We start from the raw sequence: 21,678 nt of genomic DNA on the forward strand, positions 1-21,678 counted from the left end.
CATTCCAAATTGATGTACATATTTCATAGATACACTAAAACCAAAAAAACTAATAACTCTCTCATACTATATTTACTTTAGCAACAAACTCGATGCATGCACCATCCCCACTATTTCCTAGCCAATAGCAAATCAAGATATTGCATGTGGGTTATAAATATTTGTGTGCATGGATGCATGCATTAATGTCTATTTACTCCAATGCACAAATAACAAATAGACTTAATGAATGAACATAAATATGTATATCATTTAGTAATAATCTTAAAAAAACTATATGTAGATCAATTTAGAATGGAGGGTGTATTAAATAGCTAACACTGGACACATCATATCATACACTTTGTTCCCTTTCCTCCCCGCATCTCCCTATCTTATCACTTTAGCGCGAGGAAATGATGGAAATAACAGTGCGAAACGTGGATACAGTTTCCTATATATATTAGCCACCATGATGCATGGCATATAATAGCATGATGGTTAGTAAAGTGGTAAAAAAACACCACTAAAACCACTCTTAGCGCTGCATCTTGGGTTTTAAAATTTTAAAGTGAAAGATAACTGGTTGAAAAATAAAATCGAATCGTCTTCTCTCCTTGTCTTCCATTTAAATTCCATGACTTGTCGTACTTTGATATGATCTTTTTTGGCTTTACTTATTGAAAGATCGCCGGGAAAAACCTGTCCGGGTACGTGCCGTCCGTACTCGGCTCACTCGTGCTCCTCCGCCGCCTCAACTTGCACGGCAACCTGCGCGACGAGCTCCGCCTCTGTCTCAGCCGCCCGCCGCCCTCCGTCACCGGCAGCGCCGCCTGCTCCCGCCCTCGCGTGGCCGCCGCCGTGCTGGTGAGAAGAGAGAGAGGGGGGGGGGGGTGGGTTGAGAACTGATAGGTGGGGCCCATTGATTTTTTTTAAGAAAAATTGCTGACTGGCCTGTCACGTAGACCCAAAACCACTCCGGATTGAGTCGGGGGGGTTATTTGTCCGGTTTCAATAGTTGAGGGTGTAGAATGTCTGATTTTCGAGTTTGGGGGTGTAATTCGGTCGACCTCGATAGTTCGGGGGGTAATTCGTACTTTTTTTCTAAGATAAATGATTGAACATATGTCAAAAATCAACGGCATCATATATTAAAAATGCAAATAAGTAGCGTTTCTGTAATAGTACAGAAAGAACGGATTAAATTTTATTAACCACAGGACCCAACAAATACTTTTTTTTGGAGAGATTGGCTATCACCGAAGAATAAAACTCTCCTGCTTTTCCTGTGCTGGGTTAATTAAATTTTATTTACCACAGGACGTCCCACATACCTTTTGGTTTTCACGTGCACTGGTGATGTTTCTAGCTGTCTTGCATGAGCTCAAGCATCTCATCAGCAGGTACAGTAAATCAGGACAAAACTGTACTTAGCCGGCGTTTAGCTAACTACTAACAGTGTTTAATTAAAGTACATGCATCATGAATGGTGATGCCTCAAGTTCGATTGAGTTGGATTATTGTTACTGCTCACTAATAGTAGTCTGAATTAGTACGGCTGCCCGATTTCTATAATCTACTGACCGGTCAGTCAGTCTAAGCTGTAATCACATCAAATGCAATAAATGAGGACAAAATTGTTACCCGGAGTTTAGCTAGCTACGTACACGTTACAGGGACCCTTAAACAGCAACAGGTTATATGCTACCTTGCACACCGGACAAATCAGGAAAGGAAGCTTTGGTTGTATGTGTCTGTGAGTGTTTCCATCAAAATTTGGAAAAAAAAAAGCATTTGCAGGTCCAATTTATCTCATCAAGTTAAAATTTAACATACGTGTAATACCGCTAACATCGTCATATTGCAACCTTGTGTTAAAAGCTATAATTAATCGAGAAAGGAAAACCATAGAGATTGGAGTGCTGGTGTGCAAGGATATGTAAGTTTTTCCTTTTTCTTCAAAAAGAGAGAGAATAAAGATAAAATTATGCGAACTACGGTAGCTCAACTCTAGAATTAAGAAAATTCTAGTTCTGCGAAGGATGAAGAGAGAAGGCAATGGAAAGAAGAGGTCCGATATAGCATAACACAAGCGACAAGGCAAAGAGGTATTTTAGAAGAATCATTTTTTCTTCATACAGAGCCACCAACAACGGTGCCTCACTACGTGTATGTCTTTGTAATTCATTCGGTTTTTTTAAAAAATGAGTAAACATGTTCAAATTAATAAATAAGCGCGGTGGTAAATTGAATAGATATAAAATAATTCAGATTTCACATTAATAAACTAGTATGATTTGGATATCATGTATACTAGTAGCAAACTGTAGGCTTATATACAAGTGTGCAACCAATGAACGGCTTTGCGGTTCACAGCATGCAGTCCTAGCTTGCAGGATAATACAACATCTAATATATAGCATGTGCTGCCAAACATGTGGCTGCGAATTAATAATAAGCCGTATACAAAAATATTCCTCTCAAATAACATCAGAGAGATCTCAAATGAGGAAAAGATGTGAAGTATACATGTTGTACTGTCATGCTCCCGTACGTATTGGCCTCCTCGCACTTTCTTGAAGTGACTATAGTACTGTTGTTGATATGTCCATATATGCTTTCACTTTTGAGGTCGACAATGAATCGGCCTGTTTGAAATGTGAAAAAAGATTTTCATTCATATATATATATATATATACTATGAGTTAAACTTTTTCTCATATAGCTCCTACCAATATATAAGACATTATTAACTGTTTACACGGTTTACAATGCAACATTATACTTTGACAATATTTTTTCTAAATATATTTTTTTAAAAAGAAAATTAACGTCATATAGGTACTTCTAAATACAAATCTAGTTATAACATATGACTTTAATTATTAGACAAATGTTATAAATAATAATTTTTCTAAAAGATAGTAATGTCTTATATTTTGAGATGGAAAAGAGGGACATTCTTGTAAAAAAAATTGCATTCCATGTCCGAGACTACTAGAGATTGGGTGTTGTTTATCATTCAATATTCTTTAGTGGCTTGACCTTGTAGCCTTGGAAGTAACCAGACTAAGCGTAATTTATCATCCAATATTCTCTAGTCAAGTTTTTTTTTTCAACGATAGGCCTGCAAGCTTATTTCACCTTTGTAGTATAATTTAAAGCGATTTGTATTCTAAAATTTTATTTTTAGATATAATTTCAGGGGAGTTTTTTTAAAAAAAATTTATCTTCTCAACAATCATGAAAAGAGAGCCAAGCAATGGAAATGACGAAGAAATTAAAAAAAACCCTCGAATAAAGTTCTAAATTAAATATTCAAGAAGCCACAGTACGTTTTGATTATTGGCTAGGCCTAATCATGCTGAAGCCGTTGCAGCCGTTCGTGTGAGGGCACATGTATCTCTGAAAATGCTGTGCATGGATTCTTCCATCAACCGGGAGATGCCTATACAAAAATTTCGCTGTCATCACAGCGACTCTTGACAGATCATACATACTGTTGCAAACTTTTCTATAGATTTTGCGTGCTGTTCTGTTGTCTTCTAATATGTGCTAGTGATACTGACTAATATATATGTGCCTCACCGATTAAAAATAAATAAATAAAACAATTAACAAAAATAACTTATCAGTAAAAATTATATGTATTCTTGATGATTTAAAAGACAACGCTAAAATATACTTATATGATGAAAAACTTAAAATCGTCTCTAAAATTAAAGAGTAAATTTTATAAAACAACAGATACTTTAATCAAATTATCACAAAACTACAGATTTAACACTAAATTTTTCACAGTACTCGTAAAACTACATATTTAGTAATAAAGTTATCATAAAACTACAGGTTTAGTGACAATTTAATTACAAAACTTACATGTTTATAACTCAAACATAACACTAGTGCTAAGGATCTAAACTCTGAAACCTGTAGTTTTGTGATAACTTTCTTATTAAATCTGTAGTTTTGCAATACTCCATATTAGATTTGTAGTTTTATGATAAATTTAATTTTAAATCTGTAATTTTATGATATATAACCTTAAATATATAGTTTTGTGATAATTTGATCAAAATATATGTAGTTTTATGAAATTTACTCAAAATTAATTTTTTAGTTGTAGCTGATGTGCTTGCAAAGCATCAGTATGTTGCTAGCCAATAATACAGCAGCAATCAGGCAGGAGTAGTGTACAACCTTAATTAAGCTATATATGTATGGCTTACATCCTAGCTACCTTCTCCTACTAGAGCCTCATATAGTCATGTGGAACATATAGAAAGAATTTGTGTGGTGAAGTGCTATACATCGATCCCATTCTAGAGGATATGGATTGTGACCACCTATATACTAATGAAGTACTTCTTGTATGTGTTTTTTTTAAAAAAAATGCATTGCTTGTATATATGTGTACGTAGACATGCAATAGACCAATTTACAACGACAGCTGTTGAAGTAGTAGAGGGGCCGATTGGACTACCTTGTAATCCTGATGATCTCTCTCTCCTTTTCTTTTACTGAAAATCCTGATGATATATTCCCTCTTGTGGCTGCATCCGAAGATGCTCATCTAGGGCTGCATAATAAGCCAGCTCAGGTTCGTTTGAACTCGTTATCTTTACAAGTCACAAGTCAGTTCACTCAGCTCGCTAACCTTAACAAGTTAAAAGTCTAGCTCAACTCAGCTCGCGAGCTAAATTGTTAAACTCGTTAACACATTTATATATCACTTTTATAATTTCAAACTTACCAATTTATCACGTATTAATATATATAGTCTAAAAGCTGACTAAGAAAAGGCTCAACAAATACAAAAGTTTGAATGTAAATTAAAGACTACGTACTAATTAAGAAGCATGGAATATATAAAGATATATATTGTTATCTCTTTTACTAACAAGCAACTCGTGAGCTAGCTCATTATAACTCACGAGCTAAAAGTCTAGCTCAGCTTAACTCGTTACGAAACGAGTTCAAGCCGATCAAAGCCACGAGCTTAATTTGAGCTTTTGTCCACCCATATGTCCATATGCCCATCGATGATATATAAGCTGTCCCGTGATGGGTCAATGCCATTAATTTTTAAGAAGGGTGTGGCTAGTCACCAGCATTTGTGGAATCATGAAGGGATCAGAGCATCCGCAGCGTATAATTTGATTAAGCAGGCAGCCAATTAATTTTCTTGGGGCCAAAATAAAACAGCCAACATTACTCGATAATGCGGTTAAAATTGACCGCCAATGTTATATACTTACTTTCTTTAGGGTTTTCCTTATAATGCTAAGGTATATATATGAACATTTCCTTGTGAGTTGGCCTAACCGCCAAAAAAAAGTATTTCAATCCGGCATGGAAAAGTGTCCTTCTCACATGAAACTCTGCCACGTTTACAAAGTCATATTTACTAGGTAGGGGGAAAAGCGATGGAGGGGCAAGATCGCTGGTGGATCTGCCCCTCAGTCGCCATAGCCACTGGATCCACCCTGATCGGGGCCACGATTGACGAATTCACCGCCCTTAAGGCTGCTGTTGTCGTCGTGACCACCCTAGCCACCGTCACACTCCCCGCTACGACAAATTCGACGCGTCCGATCCATAGCCTCCCCTACCCACCCCTTCACCATCACCGGATCTAGCGGTCGAGGAGAAGAGGGCGAGAGGACTGAGGAGAAGAGGGATAAGTAGGGAGAAGAAATGATTTAACGCAAGGAGGAGAGAAAAGGAGTGGGAGCCAACTGGGTACCAAAATTCGCATGCAAACCTCTTAAGAGATCTGGCTGTGAAAATAAATTTTTGTAGCTGGGCCATTATTGGACACCTCCTAAATCTTTTTATATACAGGTCCGCATGTGAAGAAAGCGGTGCAAAAGTTATTTTTAAGTAGTGTATATATGCAGCTATACTTTTTTTGAACTTTATGCATATATACTTTTAGTAATTTAATTTTTGTCAGACTTAGCACTATTTGGAAGAGTTTATATTAGCTACAACGATTACTATCTTCAACTCTCTTCTAAATAGTCCAGGTTCAGATATTCTGTCACTCGGTAGCTAAGCTACATAATCCAGAAAATAAAATAGGGATTAGGGCATGTACAATGGTTGTCAATAGTGGTCTCTTAGCATTGCTAATTAGGAATACTTGTTGACATGGAAGAAAGAGAAAGAGTAAAGATAAAACATTGTTGTTATGCATAACAACGGCTTAACAACAACTATTAATCACTATAATATGGAAATATGGTTGCATGAGGATAAAAAAATAAAAATAATATTAACAAAAGAAATATTTTTTGAGTTAATTATTAGAGCCTTTATCGTCTCAACTATTGTAAAGACACGTCTCTAAATAATCTGTATCTATTATATACTAAAGGTCCATTAAACTTTCTACAAACGCTCTCAAGCCGCCATGTGGGACTCCTAAAAATACTCTTAGATCGCCACGTAGTATTCTAATATATTAGAAATATCTAGCCCTCGATTTTCACTTAAATAGGTGGGTCCATTATTTTAGACCATTAGATTAGCTTAGATTAAAGAAAAAGTTAATTAGTCCACCCCTCATCTGACGAGCGCGTACGTACGCCTCCCTCCCAATGGCACGCATGTAACATACTTGAACGTGCCCCACCTTTTTTTTAACTCCCCCCAAACTTTTTTATTTAATTTTGTCTGAAATACTTTACAATATAGGAGTATTTATATCATCTCATTTTTATGCCGTTGATATTTTTGAGCGTATATTTATATGCATCTTAGTATTAAAAAATTTTGAGAATAAAATAAAACATTCAATCCTCGATTTTCACGTTAAATTAGATGGACAAGTTATTTTATACATTAGATTAGATCTATAAAAAAATAATACCTTCCAAACCATGTACGTATAAATATATAGCACTATTCACCTAAAAAAGCCAAAAAGAATCATCCTGTGTACGTACTTACTCCATTATTCACTGATGAATAAAAATATTTTTACAATGTGAGATATAAATTGGTGGGTCTATTATTTTATTTTAGATTTAGATTAGATTAAAAGAAGAGTTAGTCCCTCCCTCTCATCTCACCGTGTGTACGTACACCTGCTTCATCCCGTTTGTACCCAGGTAAGGTATGTGCCCTCCTTTCTTTCACTCTCCCCATTTACCCCTTTTTTACCCTACAACCTCTATTTTTTAGGATGTTTTAAATAGCGGGCTAATACATTTAGCGGTTAGCTTCTTAAACAGATATAGCGGCAGCTATAGTGGGTTAAATAGAGCTATAGCGGCTAAATTATACATGAGAGCAAATAGCTAAAACCCTTTTCAAACAGCTATAGCAGGAGATTTAAAACCCTGCTTTTTTATGCTATTGACATTGTTTGAGTGAGTGTATATTTGATCATTCATCTTCGTATTAAAATTATGTAATTATAATAGGAGATTCTAGAAATTCCGACCTTCGATTATCACTTAAATTGGTGAACCAGTTATTTTATAGCATCAGATCACATCTATTAAAAAATAATTCCTCCCAAAAAAAATCCCGCGTACACACGAATACATAGTACTGACAAAAAAAAGCCAAAAAGAATATCTTGTATATATACGTCACCCTACTTATAAAATTTGCATGGATTTTAAAGAAAATGAATGGCCTATATTAGAGAGCACCTAACATCTAAACTTCCTACAAACTCTCTCAAGCCGCCACGTGAGACTCCTAAGGGCATGTACAATGTAAATGCTCTAAAAACACTCCTAAATTGTTATATGGAGTTATAATAAATTATAAAAATTTATTTTCATTAAATCGGTGAACCATTAATTTTAACCATTAGATCTATCTAAAATACAAAATTCCGGTAGCCAGCACGTACTCCCTCCCTCTAGCCACCCCCAACTCTTCCCTTCTCCCTTATTTCTAGCTAACATAGATCTATCTTAAGATTTTGAAATTACGCTCATCTGGAAAAAGAATCACTTGTAGAAAAAGTCCTCCAAAATTCCTAATGCGCGATCGCTCGCCAGGCTCGATCACCCCCTTCTCCACGTGATTTTTTTTGGCACCGCATTACTTTTCTATTTTAGTAAATTTTTGCACCTAAAGTTTGTACACCTCAAGTTTACATATCTAAAGTTTATACACCTAAAATTTAGAGACCTAAAGTTTATAAGTCAAAAGTTTATATATCCGATTCAAATTTGAATTTGAATTCAAATATTTTTTATATATAGTATTTCTATACATCTAAACTTTATACACCTAAAGTTTATAGACCCAAAGTTTATAAGTCAAAAGTTTACATACCCGTTTCAAATTTGAATTTAAATTCAAATATTTTTTATATATAGTATTTCTATACATAAATTTTTTTAATTTTGTTTTTTTATTTTTTTAAAAAAATTATGTTGTAGTAGGAAGAGAAGAAGGGGAGGAGGAAAGGGGAGAGGACCTTATACGAGGGGATGGAGGTTGATCGCTCCAGGCGATCGATCGCCCATTAGCGTCACCCAAAGTCCTCTATCACTCCATGGACGTGCACGTACATATGTACCTACCCTCCTCTTTGTTCTTTCCTTTTTTTCCCTTCTAGGTTAGATGAGATACAAAATCAAAATTCGTATTAAACTTAAAATATACTCTAATAAATTAGAAAAAAATCTAGAAAATGTGAGAAAAAAAACTACAATATCTAGCCATCAATTTTTAATTAAATTGATGGATCTGTTATCTCCGACCATTAGATTAAATCCTATTTATAATCTCTCTCCTAATCTCTCTCAGCGCACCGACGAGAAAGGTACGTACTTACAACTTGTAAAAAAGCTGAAAATACATATACAACTGCAACACACATTTAAAAAGATAAAGTGGAAAAACATAAAAATATAAATTATGTCATTAAAAATTACATTTGCTTCCTTCTTCTTCTTTCTCTTCTACATGTATAGACGAAATTGTAATTATTAGTAGTGGTAATAAATTTGAAGAAATTATAACTTTATAAACATAGATTATATATATCATCATATATATATGTCTAAATTAGATTCACAAATGTTTGAAAATAATTTTTATAAAACTATATTATTTTACCATTTATATTAACAATATAATATTTTTTTTACTTAAACCGATGCATCTATTATATCAAATCATTATTTTATATGAAAATTTTAAAAACATGTTGTTTAATATAAATGTTACGCAATAATATTCTCTACCAGTAAATTGCCCATTTATGATCTATGTTAACTAATATTTTACATTAATTACTCAACCCACTATTTTATACTATTTTTAACAAAATATTTTGATATCGGTTTTCACTTAAACTGATGGATCTATTAATTAGACCTATTAAGGACCTATTAACAAGCATGCCATATCTATCTTTTATAAAAGTAAAATGAAACTTCTAAAGACCACGCACATGTGTATGTTTGCCTTCTGCACGTGTGATGAAGCATCGTACCTGAGGCAGCTAAGGTGATATGGTGATCCGATAAACACTATACATACCAATTAAATTTATATAATTTTGCTCTTATTTCAAACAAATATCGTTTCGAAGAAAACAATCAAACATGCGAAAAAGAAAAAAAAAGAAAAGCTTCAAACAATTGCTGATATTTTGCACTACCCAACAAAGCAATTCTGCAAATGATTTGTGTCCTAACAAAAATTCTTTAAAACTTTGGAAAAGAATATGAAAATTTTGAACTTCTACGAAGGGAAAAACAATCCAACCGTTAATCTATCCTAATTTGGTTGTCACTAAATCGTGCATCTTCATGAGACGATTCGATCACAATAATTTTAAGTCCTTGCTATCGCAATTTTTACTTGTAGCAATATTATATAGTATGTGTTTAAATGGTGTACATAATATTTACTTTTCGCGAACGCGTATACATCATATTTACTCACTTAGTCCAAAAGTAAATTCAAATGTCATATGACCTTGATCTATCTTCTAAGTCAATGGTTTTCAGATATGCCCGACCTATAGTTTGCCCTTATAAAATATAATTTCTATTATGATAGCATGGATGCCCGCGTATCGCGTGGGCCACCTTCATAGTTGTTTAAAAAACCATACACGTCTCTATCATTGAACATGCCCTTAGAAGGTAGGTAAGCCTACGTGTCTTTAGATCATCGCTAGCACGTTATTGATTCACCGTCACAGGCTAATTAATCTTCGTATCTTGGAAACAGGACCGTAGAGATTTGACACACTTGACCATTCGCCAAACCATAATTTAAGCGTGTGTTAAAATTAGAAGACGCTTAAGGACGTGTATGTACACGCCTTATCCACGTAATTAGTCATATCGATCGCCAAAGATCGAATATGCATGCATAAGCCCTTTGCCATGCTGCATCATTGCATTGATATGCTGCATGCCCCACAACGCGCCTATAGCTAGCTGGTACATGTTTAAGGCTTTGTACGTGCATACGATCGACCTGACCGTGCATCACGAGGGAGGCTGATCAATTTGCCTGTAGAACCATGTATGGTCAGATAAGATGTGTAGGATCAGAATGTACGTACTAATAGGGAAAGTCTTTTTACTTCCGGTTTATAGCCCCTTATAGTCCCGGATTGCAAACCGAGACGTCCAATTTAAAACTAAAGATACCCATTTTAGTCCCAGTTAAAATAACTGGGAGAAAAGATAAATCTTTAGTTACGATTGATAATACCAACCGGGTCTAAAGATGGTAACACCACGTGGCTGGCGCTACCATCTTTAGTCCTGGTTGGTTAGTTTTTTTTTTTTGGAAAAATTGGTTCATTGTTTCTTTCTGCTTCCATTTATTGTCACCCTCAAATCCTCACAAATTATGCACAACAAATCATCTACAATTGCCCATCCAAAAAAATCATCCACAATCCCCAAGTCATTCACAAAATCATCCCTAAATCTAAAAAAAAAATCACAAAACCACCCAGCCACTGCCTCCCGGTCGCGGCTGCCTGATGTTGGCGCCGCCCGGCCACCTCCTCCTGACCTCTGCCACCTCCCGGCCGGATCTGCCGCCCAGGCACCCAGCTACCACCACCCGGCCGCCACCTCCTGGCCGCCGTCGCCGTCGGAGGAGGAGTGAGGAGGGGGAAGAAAGGGGGAGGTAGAGAGAAAATGAGAGGGGAGGAGGAGAGGAGGATGGGATAAGGACGAGAGGCACAGCGCGCGCGGCTCAGGAGTTTTCACGGTTTTTAGAGCTTGGGTCCCGGTTGGTATAAACAACCGGGACTAAAGATTTATCTTTAGTACCTGTGGATTTTTAAATCGGGACTAAAGATATTTTTAGTCCTGGTTCTTACTCAAACCGGGAATAATATGATTTTTGCGTGACCCAACAAAGATCATTTCTTCAGTAGTGACACATCCTGAATAGTCTGTCTGATTCATCCATGTTAAAATATAACAACCTATAATCGAATATGACATATCTTAAACAATCTGTCTGATTCATAGCCCTTGTTTAGATCCAAACTTTTTCTTCAAACTTCCATCTTTTCCATCACATCAAAACTTTCCTACACATAAACTTTCAACTTTTCCATCACATCGTTCCAATTTCAACCAAACTTCCAATTTTGGCGTGAACTAAACACACCCATAGTATTAGGCCCCGTTCGATCTCCACAATTCTGGCACGCAAAACGAGAAACCTCCTTAGCACATGATTAATTAAGTATTAATTATTATAAATTTGAAAACTGAATTTATTTGGTTTTCTTAAAACAACTTATATATATAATTTTTTTTAAATAATGCAACATTTAACAGTTTGAAAACAAGAAATAATAAAACAGGTCCTTAGAATGTGTACCATTTAGGACCGGAGGTCGTATACATGTAATCCTCGTCGGTGGGCGCTAGCTGCATGTGTTTGTGCATGCAGATCACCAAACCGGAAACGTCCATTTATACCTGCTGCTCATACAAATATACTCCCTCCGACCTAATATAATAGATTTTGGAATAGATAAAACGTATTCTAGTATTATAAATCTGAAAATATTTCCCATCTAGATTCGCAGCCCTATGATACGTCCCATCCAACAAAAATCCATTTATATTTAGGAGCACATAAACATGAATGAATGCTGTCTGGACTTCTCCTGTAGGGACTGTAGCTTGGATCCTGGTCCAAAGGCTGCACGCAGCCACGCATAGTACAGTAGAGACTCAATCATGCATCTGCATTATATGTGACCCAACGGCACCGCAAATCCCACTTATCGGGCTATATACAGTTCATATTTCAATTGGAAAGAAAATCATTTCCCATTTGGAACGAGACATAATTAAGATACCAACAAGGGAAATGATAGGAAACCGAATGCTAATGATTTGATATGTGGACCACCACGTGGGGAAATCAAGTGTTTATATAGGTCATTTCTCCAAAGTTGGTTCATAATTAATTAATTAATTAATCCCTATTACACTGGCTTATCCGTGTTATTTATGGAAGGGCCAAAAATGTGTAATCACCAGAAAATGAAAAGAAAGATGACATCCCAACGACTGACGCCACAGCAAATGGGAAAAGAATTGGAGAAATACATCAAACTACTTTGCAGAAATAGGATGAAGTACATGTTTTTTTTACATTATTGGTTCGCACCTGGGAGTAAGGTCAGCTTCAACCGACACGGTCGAATATTTTGAGTAAACAGGTCCATTTTATGAAAGCAGATGATCGCATGTTCAGTCGCCTTGCAGGCAGTAGAGCTGGCGGATGTTGCCTGAAGCTGAAAAATTAACAAAATGTGATTTAGGGGAACCCAGAGCTCACCAAAATTGAGCAAGCCATATATACCATCAGCAATGATGTGCATGAAAAAGATAAAGTAGAACGAAACTCAAAGAATTAGTTTCACATACGTAGGTGATTGCCGGTATGTTGCAATGGGATCCTAAAAAAAGTTTCACATACATTTTGAAGTCCAAAATTATCTAATTAGAAAACCATTTTAGCCTGGTGAGCTTGCCAGAAGCACTGAATACTGTTGCCATATCGATGTAGATTTTCCATCTAATTAACATCTCCTATTCGTTTCCATCAATACAGCACGGGTATACCACATTACCAGACAACCTGCCAGACCGCCGTACTCCACTGGGAAAGGCCCAGCCCATCTACAATCTGCTAACACTAGCTATCTCAACAACTCTCCCCAGAAACTCCCCCAGCCGCAGACACCCTCTCCTCCATCGCCAACTCCCCCAACTGAGTTAGCCAGCACCGCATGGCCGCGCCTCTTTCCTCCCTTCACCTCCAGCACCATCATTCCACTCTCCTCTCCTCTATCCTCAATAGCCATCGTACCGCCCCTAGCCATCTCCAGAACCGACTTCCTCTTGTTCCCTTACAGTTCCTCCTCTGGTGAGCAAACACAGCTGCACTGCGGCGCCAGCCACCTCCTCTAGGCTCTAGCACGATCTACATCCCATCCTCTGGGGAGCGAAGCTCGGGACTGAAAACCAGTCACCCGGGCACTGCGGTGCTCTTTGAGTGGCAGCAACCAACGCGACCAACAAAAGTGGTCTGCTGTTACAAAGCTGACTATGGCAGAAAGATTCAAGCATTGGACGACAACTGCAGTAGCATGCTTGGCTGCCCCGTCAGATCAAGCACGTGGTCTTTGAGAAGTACCAAGCGCCGTTCCAACTTCTGAGTTCCAGGGCCGTGGCCAGGTAGAGTGAATGCGAGCAAGCAAGATGTCGGTTCCAGTTTTCCCTCACGTGGCTCATTGGCCCCACGTGGCAGTGGTGGTGGGTGGTGGCAGTTTCACCACTCACCACCACCACAAGAGGCTTTTAAAGTAGTATAGATGTAGGTATGTTGTACTTAATACTCCAGCTGACATGCTGAATAAAACGGATTCAGAATCATGTGGAATTGGAAGCCCAGAATAATGGTTCAAGTTCATTATGTATGGCCGTCATACTCTATACTACACCTATATTGGAAAAAAAACACTTATTGAAGCTACTAGGTTGACCCAATCATATATTCTTGTGACAGGTTTGTACTGTATTAGTGTGCACATTTGATTGTAGCTACCCAACAGTACATAAGAATCCTCATGCTGAGCAGTAATTACTCATTACTGAGCGCTCCATTCATGCAAATTTGTTTGTATGGTCAAAGCAAACAATTTGATTCTTGACACTGTTTCTTTGAAGAGACTAAATTTCAGAAAGCAAGGTGCAATTCTAATGACTTAGGCAAAACCATCATAGGCAAATGGCACTAAAACAAGCATAAAGGAGATATGAATGCATTAGCAACTGAATGTACAGATGAAAACTTACCATATAACCAATCTTTGAACTGTGCATGGAGGGCATTTGTCAATTCCTTCTTCCTATTGTCATCAATTTGCAGCTCCCGAATAGTCCTCCTAATATCTTCCAGTGCAGCAAGCTGAATATGAATGGTGTAAACACAGAGTTGAATTAGAAAAATCTAAATGAGGCAAATGTCAGTGGTAAAAACAACAGGACAAATTTTTCTCCTACTTCACAAATAATAACCAGATCTTGTGCTCCATAACTCCAGCATCCCTAATGCAGCTAGATTCGTACACACTAAGCTACTACAATTTAGACATGCGAATTGTGGAAGAATATCGAAGCACCAATTATTTCAATGGTATTGTTCAATTTGTACATAAAGCCACAAGCCCACAAAGTCATGGAGTGGGAAAAAATTCGAGGGTTCATTCTAAAGTAGGCACCAGCGCAAGTATAGACAAATTAGCAATGCACATGCAGGTAGTCCGAAGTCTGAACAATGACCTTTAAAGAGTTTTTTTTAAGAACAGTAGGGGACATAATTAGAATTAATCAAGTCAGAGCAAGAGCACCTGAAGACCAAGCTTTGATGAATTTAACAATGCACCATACCTTTTTGCTCTGGGATGCACAATAAATTTCAGGCAATGGAAAAGGACAGCATTTTGTAGGTTCTTGCACTTCAGTCCCAAACCAACTAGGAATCTGCAGGAGGAAAACAGTCATGATACAACACTGTACTAGAAAAAAAAAGTTAGCTGTATTATAAAAGAAAAACACCAGCTCCTACTTTAACAAAGTAGCAGCTCCCTACCACCACTACTAGCATGTGTTTGCAAAATGGCCTCTCTATTCAAGTGCAGTGGATAAGATGGACAATGCAAGCAAGATGAATGAATGAGTTTTAATGTATGCCATGTTATGCACCAATCCCATCAAGACAGCCAGCAGAAAATAATATGGTGCAGATTGAATAAATTCGTCTATCTGTCTTCCTATATTCATGAAGTTTAGCAAAGCAGAAGGCCCAAAATATACATGATGTACCATAAAGTTTGTGAATAGATCAGGATCTAGACGAGCTGCAGATTCAGCCTGAACATCAGAAACCCCCGCGGGATGGGATAATGAATCGTGCGGATCAACAACTCCCAACACAAAAGGCTGGTCCCATTTATTGATTGCAGGATCCACACCAACTTTTGCCAGATGTTCACCCAATTGTGGGTAGTAGGTATTAAATGGAGCAACCTGTTGGTACAGAAAAGGAGAAATTTGACTATAGTAAAAGGTTAAAATCAAAGCACAGTATGTTATTAATAGCACATCAATAAGTTCAGCATTGGACAAACTTCATACTTTCTTCCAGCTGTAACCCAACAACCTAAAAACTATGTAAGAATAAGTTTAGAGCAAGTTTAATAGTAGAGCTAACTGCTAGTTATAAACCCACATTAGAGTTAACATGTATAATAGATTAGCTATAAGGTTGGCTAAATTTTTCATCTCCTCTCTCTTAGGCTGCGTTCGTTTCTCCAACAAGAGTTGGATGAAATTTTGGATACTTGTGGCATGCTTTTCAAACTACTAAACGGTGCGTTTCGTGCAAAAATTTTCTATATGAAAGTTGCTCTACAAAATCAGATTAATCCATTTTTCAAATTTGTAATAATTAAAACTCAATTAATCACACATTATTACCACCTCATTTTGCGTAAAACACTTAATCGTTATCTTCATCTTCATCTTCAGGAGATTCAAACACCACCTTACTCTCATTTATGCAATTAATGCATTCATCTTGGAGCATGTGTATAGCTATCTCTTGCATAACACTCATTTTTCTTGTTATCTCTCCTCCACATAAGCTTACAGTTGAGTTATAGCCTACTAACTAAACTTGCTCCATAGTGGACTCTAAGCCAACTATAAGGCTATGTGGAGGAGAAAGAACAAGAAAAATGATGGGTGTTAGCTTTTATGCAAGAGCTAGCTTTACACATGCTCCAAGGTAAATGCATTAATTGCATAGGTGAGAGAAAGATAGGGAAGAAAATTTGAGGCAACCTTATAGCTAATATACTATACATGTTACCTCTAATATTATTTTTAAATGGGCTTATAGCTAGTAGTTAGCTCTACTATTAAACTTGCTCTAAAGTGTGAAGGTGAACCTTATAGTTAAGATCATTAAACAAATAATTCTTTGAGAGTTATCTCTTCTTGATTTGGTAGGGTGTATAGCATTGACTTTATTATGATCTCCACAAATAAATTATTTTAACAATCGGTAAACATATAGATAGTCATGTAGATATGAATATATTATTGAGGGTGTACAATCATCTATATAATAAAGTTTGATTAATCACTTGGCAGTAACTTTTCATAGCAACAAGTGTGTACCTTCAATTACACTATTAAAAGGGACACTCACTTGTAATTTATGGTTGTCCCCCACAATAAGAGGTTGGTGATTTACTCCCAGGTAGAATATGCACTCACGACAGTTAGCAATACAAATCCATTTAGCAGCTGCAATAATATGAACTCTTTCACAATGCTCCACCTTAACAACCTGACAACACAAAACATATAAAGTATAATTGTCAAATGTACTTAGCACTTTAGCAGAACAGAGGTAATAACAGCAAATTTGAAGTGACAATAAAAAAGTGTTTCTTATTTTCCACTTGGGGCCCTTTATTCTTTGTTAATGTACAGCCTATCTTATATTATGTTTAACAGTCCAACTCAACGCATGATTAAATCTATTTGATAGGAATTTTCCAGGAAAAGACTGTAAAAGAGTAGCAACTAGCATGTCAGTTTTTGGTTCACACAACAATGTGTGACATCTTTCACTGTCTATTGTTATTATTATCATCACCTCCTCTTCTATTTGGACAAAATACTCAGCACTCATGTACCATTCAGGTGATACCAAGGCATACACAATTGAAGTCTCAAACAGATCCGGTGCAGCTAAAATAGTCTGGTGGCAACTGATGTGTATACAAGGGTTTTTCTCTTTAAATTGCTTAGAAAAATATGAGGAATATATTAATCAATATTCTGCAACAATGGGAAAGGAGGGTGTAAAGATATACCGATTGGCATCCATACCTTACCAATAGCACCAAGAACAACAGTAGCATCAGAACATCCATACACAGTTGCGTACTTCAATGGTGCCAATATGTAGATAACAGACTCATGGCAATTTAAAACCTACAAAAGCTGTTTGTTAAGAAAACCAAAAATGTGGAGTCCCACCTCCATGATCACAAAATTAAATACACAAAGCAGCTACGTCACAATACAACACAGAAGTGGGAATTTCTTGAAATAGAGTAAAACATAATACTGACACAAACAGCTAGAAGCTGGAGTCTGCAAAAAATTTTCATCATGAGAACAGTTGTCATATTTGTTTTCTCATCCCAATTCTACTTAGCAGCCTATTTCCCCGCGTCCCAAAATATAGCTATCTAAATTTTTCGCTTCGGTTTTAACATTTTACATATCCTGGCCCAAATAATGCCAGTTTAAGCCATCATCTCCTTAATCACCCAGATGTGGCTAACAATGTTTTTCCCTTTCAAACTAATACTCCACTGGAAATCCAGAGATTAAAACATATTCTTTATTGTACTAAGAGTAGCACTAGAATAAATTATTACATTCAAGATATGTAAGCATATGAAAACACTTGAAACTGTTTTAAACTAGATTCGCATAAATGGTTCTTTTTATCAACATTAACCCCCCCCCCCCCCCCCGGGGGATTTAGTGGACAATGCAAACATGTAGAAATGTGAAAAGTGACATATCTTTGTAGTCTTTTCAGCATCCAAAAATAGTTTATGGTAAGCAGCTATGATCCATACCTTCACTGAATGTCCTTTGACATCAGACGCGTGCTTGACAACAGAAGTTTTGGAGAAGCCTTCCACAAATGTTGTGTTTCTGTAGTATGCAGGATTTGTACCAGTCGGTGTGCTGTTCCTTGCATTACTAGCATTGGCATCAGCCATTGTGACGTCTATATCGGAAGTAACCTGCTGGCTAACTTCCTTTGATATGGACTTCTCGGTAGAGAATTCCAGTGAAGCAGATATATTCTGTGAGATCCAATCATGAACCTGGGCAGCAGGTACAGGGGCAGCAGGCATGTCAGGATCAGAATTTGCAAAAAAAGTGGCTGCCTGGCTTAAGGGTGTTCCTTCTGAGAACTTCAGTAGAAATCCAAGGTGTTCAAATGTCTCCATGGTCAATACCTGCACAAAAATTGTGAAATACAGTTATTTTACATTCTGAAGTGTAATGGTCTACCAAAGCCCAACCACAAAGAATCCTAAGGAATAAAAACCTAAATAGGACGCACAAAGGCAATTGCCTTCAGAAAATGCCCTCAAATGTAAGGTGACAATGTGACATGTATCCTAAATTTAACAAAAAGATGAGTTCTTACTTGGGCCAGATATATCTAACTGGGTCAAATATATGCTACCTTTATATTTGCTTGTCTATATATTAGTTTTTAAAAAAGAATCTGCTATCTCAAAACATCTACTGATGGGTGGTCTTCGTTTTTTTTCTTTTTTTGCAGGGCACCTTCTGAGTGAAGTTAACACCTAATTGACCAAAAGCATACTCATACATCACAATATATTTAGAGGTATACTTGTCTGAGAGGTAGGTTTGCATATAATTTTACAGGATCACGGCCCTGGAGTTCCAGGCATCCAACACGGAGATGTACTTTTACGGGTCGATTCTAGTGTTTTGAGATATAGAAAAACAAATAAACTCCATTATCAGAACATGCTATGCATTATTCTGTCACTCTTTTCCCACATAAAGCTTCACTCTACTAAGAAAACAAGATACAAATTGTCAAACAGAAGAGTAATCAAGTGGATATCACAAATAGCAACAAGCTCGGCAAACTTAAAAGAAAGAAAAGGCTGCGTACCAGAGAATCATCACCTTCGCCCTCAACAGAATCGGCCAACAGAGTAAGAATATTGGCCATATGCTTTTGCAGATAAGATAGCTGGTGAATTTCCTCATCAGCTTGAGAAGGCATGAATCGACGGCTATTACTGCGTACAAGCTGCGAAATAATATAAATATAAAGAGTAAGTGAAGGAGGTACCATACGACTCATATTAGCAAAAGGAACAGAAGGTGTTTTTATGTCTTTTGCTTGATCTGTTGGTTTGGGGAAGGGAAATTGGGATTGACCCTAAATGTAACACCTAGAACAATTTTAACATGTAACTGAGGTTGGTAGCGTAAAAGCTTTAAATACGAGAAATTGAATAAGTAGGAGAAATCTTGATTTTACAAAAACTTTATACAAAAAGGCATGAATACTAACCCTCTGTAGCCACTGTTACCACCCAAACCAGAAAAGGCACAGGGCATAGGATTTCAGTTTAAAAATATTGCTGATAGACGAAACAGAGGTTTAGCAGCTGGGAATTTTGTAAGTCATATTTGAATGCACCATAGTCTCCAAATTTTGAAATTTGAGCTAAAAGAGTGGAAGTAAAATATTGTGCCTATAGTGAAATTACCAGGTTTGCATGGTTCCAGATCAAATCGAAAGAATTAAGCAAACATACAATTGACTGAATCTATAACAAAATGGTCACAACAATGACTGGTCGCTCAATTATGGCAAAGTCTGTGTGCTTCTGAGTTTACTGTTAGCATACAAGTCCAACCATCATACGTAATTTGATGCAACCAACCATTCATTTCTGACGGCCACCAATAAAAAAGATAACCTTAAATTGAAGTCAAGAAGTGACCCCAGCATACGGTACCATCCATAGCATCCAATAAGTATCAGCAGCTAGGATCTTCCTTTGCACTATATATCTAGAGCTGCACGACTTTTTACTGTGGAGCATTTCTTATAGCTCGAGTGAGTTACATCACATATCAATTTTTGTTGTGACAGCAGATAAACGGCAGCATCAGCTGCAACATGAAGGATATAAGGTGGCACAACAGCCGCCTTGTTTAAATCGACGGCGATGTTCTAAGCTCAATTGGGCACATGATTAAGGCTAAGCAATCACACATCCAAGGTGTTCTCTGCTGCAGAGGAATCATGGGAGCACCCAAATTCTAATTATAAAGCAACGGGGGGGAGGCCTAGATCCCTGACCTGGATCGGGGAGAGCGCGGAGAGGTAGCCGTCGAAGGCGGAGGTGGAGGGCCAGACGTCGGTGACGGCGGGCGAGTCCTTGTGCGCGCGGGGCACGAGGCGCTTGTACGACTGGATGTAGAGGAAGAGCAGCACGTCGCGGAGGTCGGCCCTGCCCCCGCCGCCGGAGTCCAGCGCGGGGTCGTCCGCGGGGAGCACCGCGGCGAGCGTGGCGAGCGCGAGCGCCGCCTGCTCGTGCGGGATCTGCAGCGCCTCCGCGAGCGCCGCCGCGGCCACGCGGCCTCCTCCATCCGCGGCGGAGGCGAGCTTGTCCTTGACCTGGGCGAGGGTGTGCGCGAGCGTGCCCTCGGGGAAGATGAGCTTGGGGATGGGGAGGAGGCCGTGCTCGAAGGCCTCGCGGCGGGGGCGGAGAAGGAGCGGCGGGGGGGACGGGGACGGGGACGCGGCTGCTACCGCCGGCAGCGTCTGCGGCTGCGGCTCCGGCGGCGGGTCGAGGGGGTCGTCGGCCATCGCCGGCGGCGAGGAGGAGGAGGAGGAGGAGATCTGGGAGGAGGAGGAGAGGAGGGGGAGAGTGGCGGAGTGCGGTGGCGCCGCGGAAATGGCGAGAAGGGATCGCAGGGGAGCGGGTGATTTTTCTTTTCTTTTCTTTTATTTATTAGATTATATTAAAATTGTTTTCCATTATAGTGGGAATTTTGTTTGGTATAGAACCAAACGACTCGTTTGTTAGAGCTTTAAATTCTAAATTTAACTTCATGAATTGGGTCTAGTATAAAGTTGTGGGGCAGTATAAATCTAGCTCCACCCTTTTAGCAGTTTCATCTTTTCACTTATGCTTATGCTTATTAGCCAAATTTTGAATTTTCAACGTTAAATTTGGAGTTGATTTTGAGGTTTTCTCATCGAAGTTTATTTTTCAACCTTGCTTTTTAGATCGTTAAGAACACGTATATAAAAGTTTTATTTGCAGATTATTTAGCCTAGTTCATTTTGTGAGAGCGCTCTAGCCAGCTCCACTCCAATTTAGATGAAACTGAAATTGTTTGGTTAGGCTTAAGATCCAAGAGAGATGTTGCTATATCTGGAGCTGCACCAAATATGCCCATAGTAATAACTAGGTGAAACCCCGCGCATTGCTGCGGGAATTTAATATGATAACAAAAAAAATAACGTGTAAAATAACTAGATAACATCAGA

At 37.9% G+C, this 21,678-nt stretch overlaps 1 protein-coding gene across 2 annotated transcripts; it reads right to left on the bottom strand.

The window, feature by feature from the left end:
* Positions 1–12,364: 12,364 nt before the first annotated feature.
* On the bottom strand, positions 12,365–21,097 carry LOC4328604 (uncharacterized). Of its 2 annotated transcripts, none has more exons than XR_010739665.1 (9): positions 20,482–21,097; positions 19,276–19,416; positions 18,188–18,577; positions 17,424–17,528; positions 16,704–16,875; positions 15,345–15,548; positions 14,910–15,002; positions 14,316–14,427; positions 12,365–12,748 (listed from the first exon to the last, which is right to left on the bottom strand). XR_010739665.1 is itself a non-coding variant. In XM_026023262.2 (9 exons), the coding sequence occupies exons 1-9, from the start codon at positions 20,989–20,991 to the stop codon at positions 12,705–12,707; spliced, it is 1,740 nt and encodes a 579-aa protein (XP_025879047.1). In that variant the 5' UTR covers positions 20,992–21,097; the 3' UTR covers positions 12,365–12,704. The 2 variants fall into 2 exon arrangements, 1 of the variants encoding a protein (XP_025879047.1); XM_026023262.2 differs by having other exon boundaries at positions 16,735–16,875.
* Positions 21,098–21,678: the final 581 nt, after the last annotated feature.

This window comes from Oryza sativa, chromosome 2 (assembly GCF_034140825.1).
Source record: "Oryza sativa Japonica Group chromosome 2, ASM3414082v1".
NCBI lineage: Eukaryota > Viridiplantae > Streptophyta > Magnoliopsida > Poales > Poaceae > Oryza > Oryza sativa.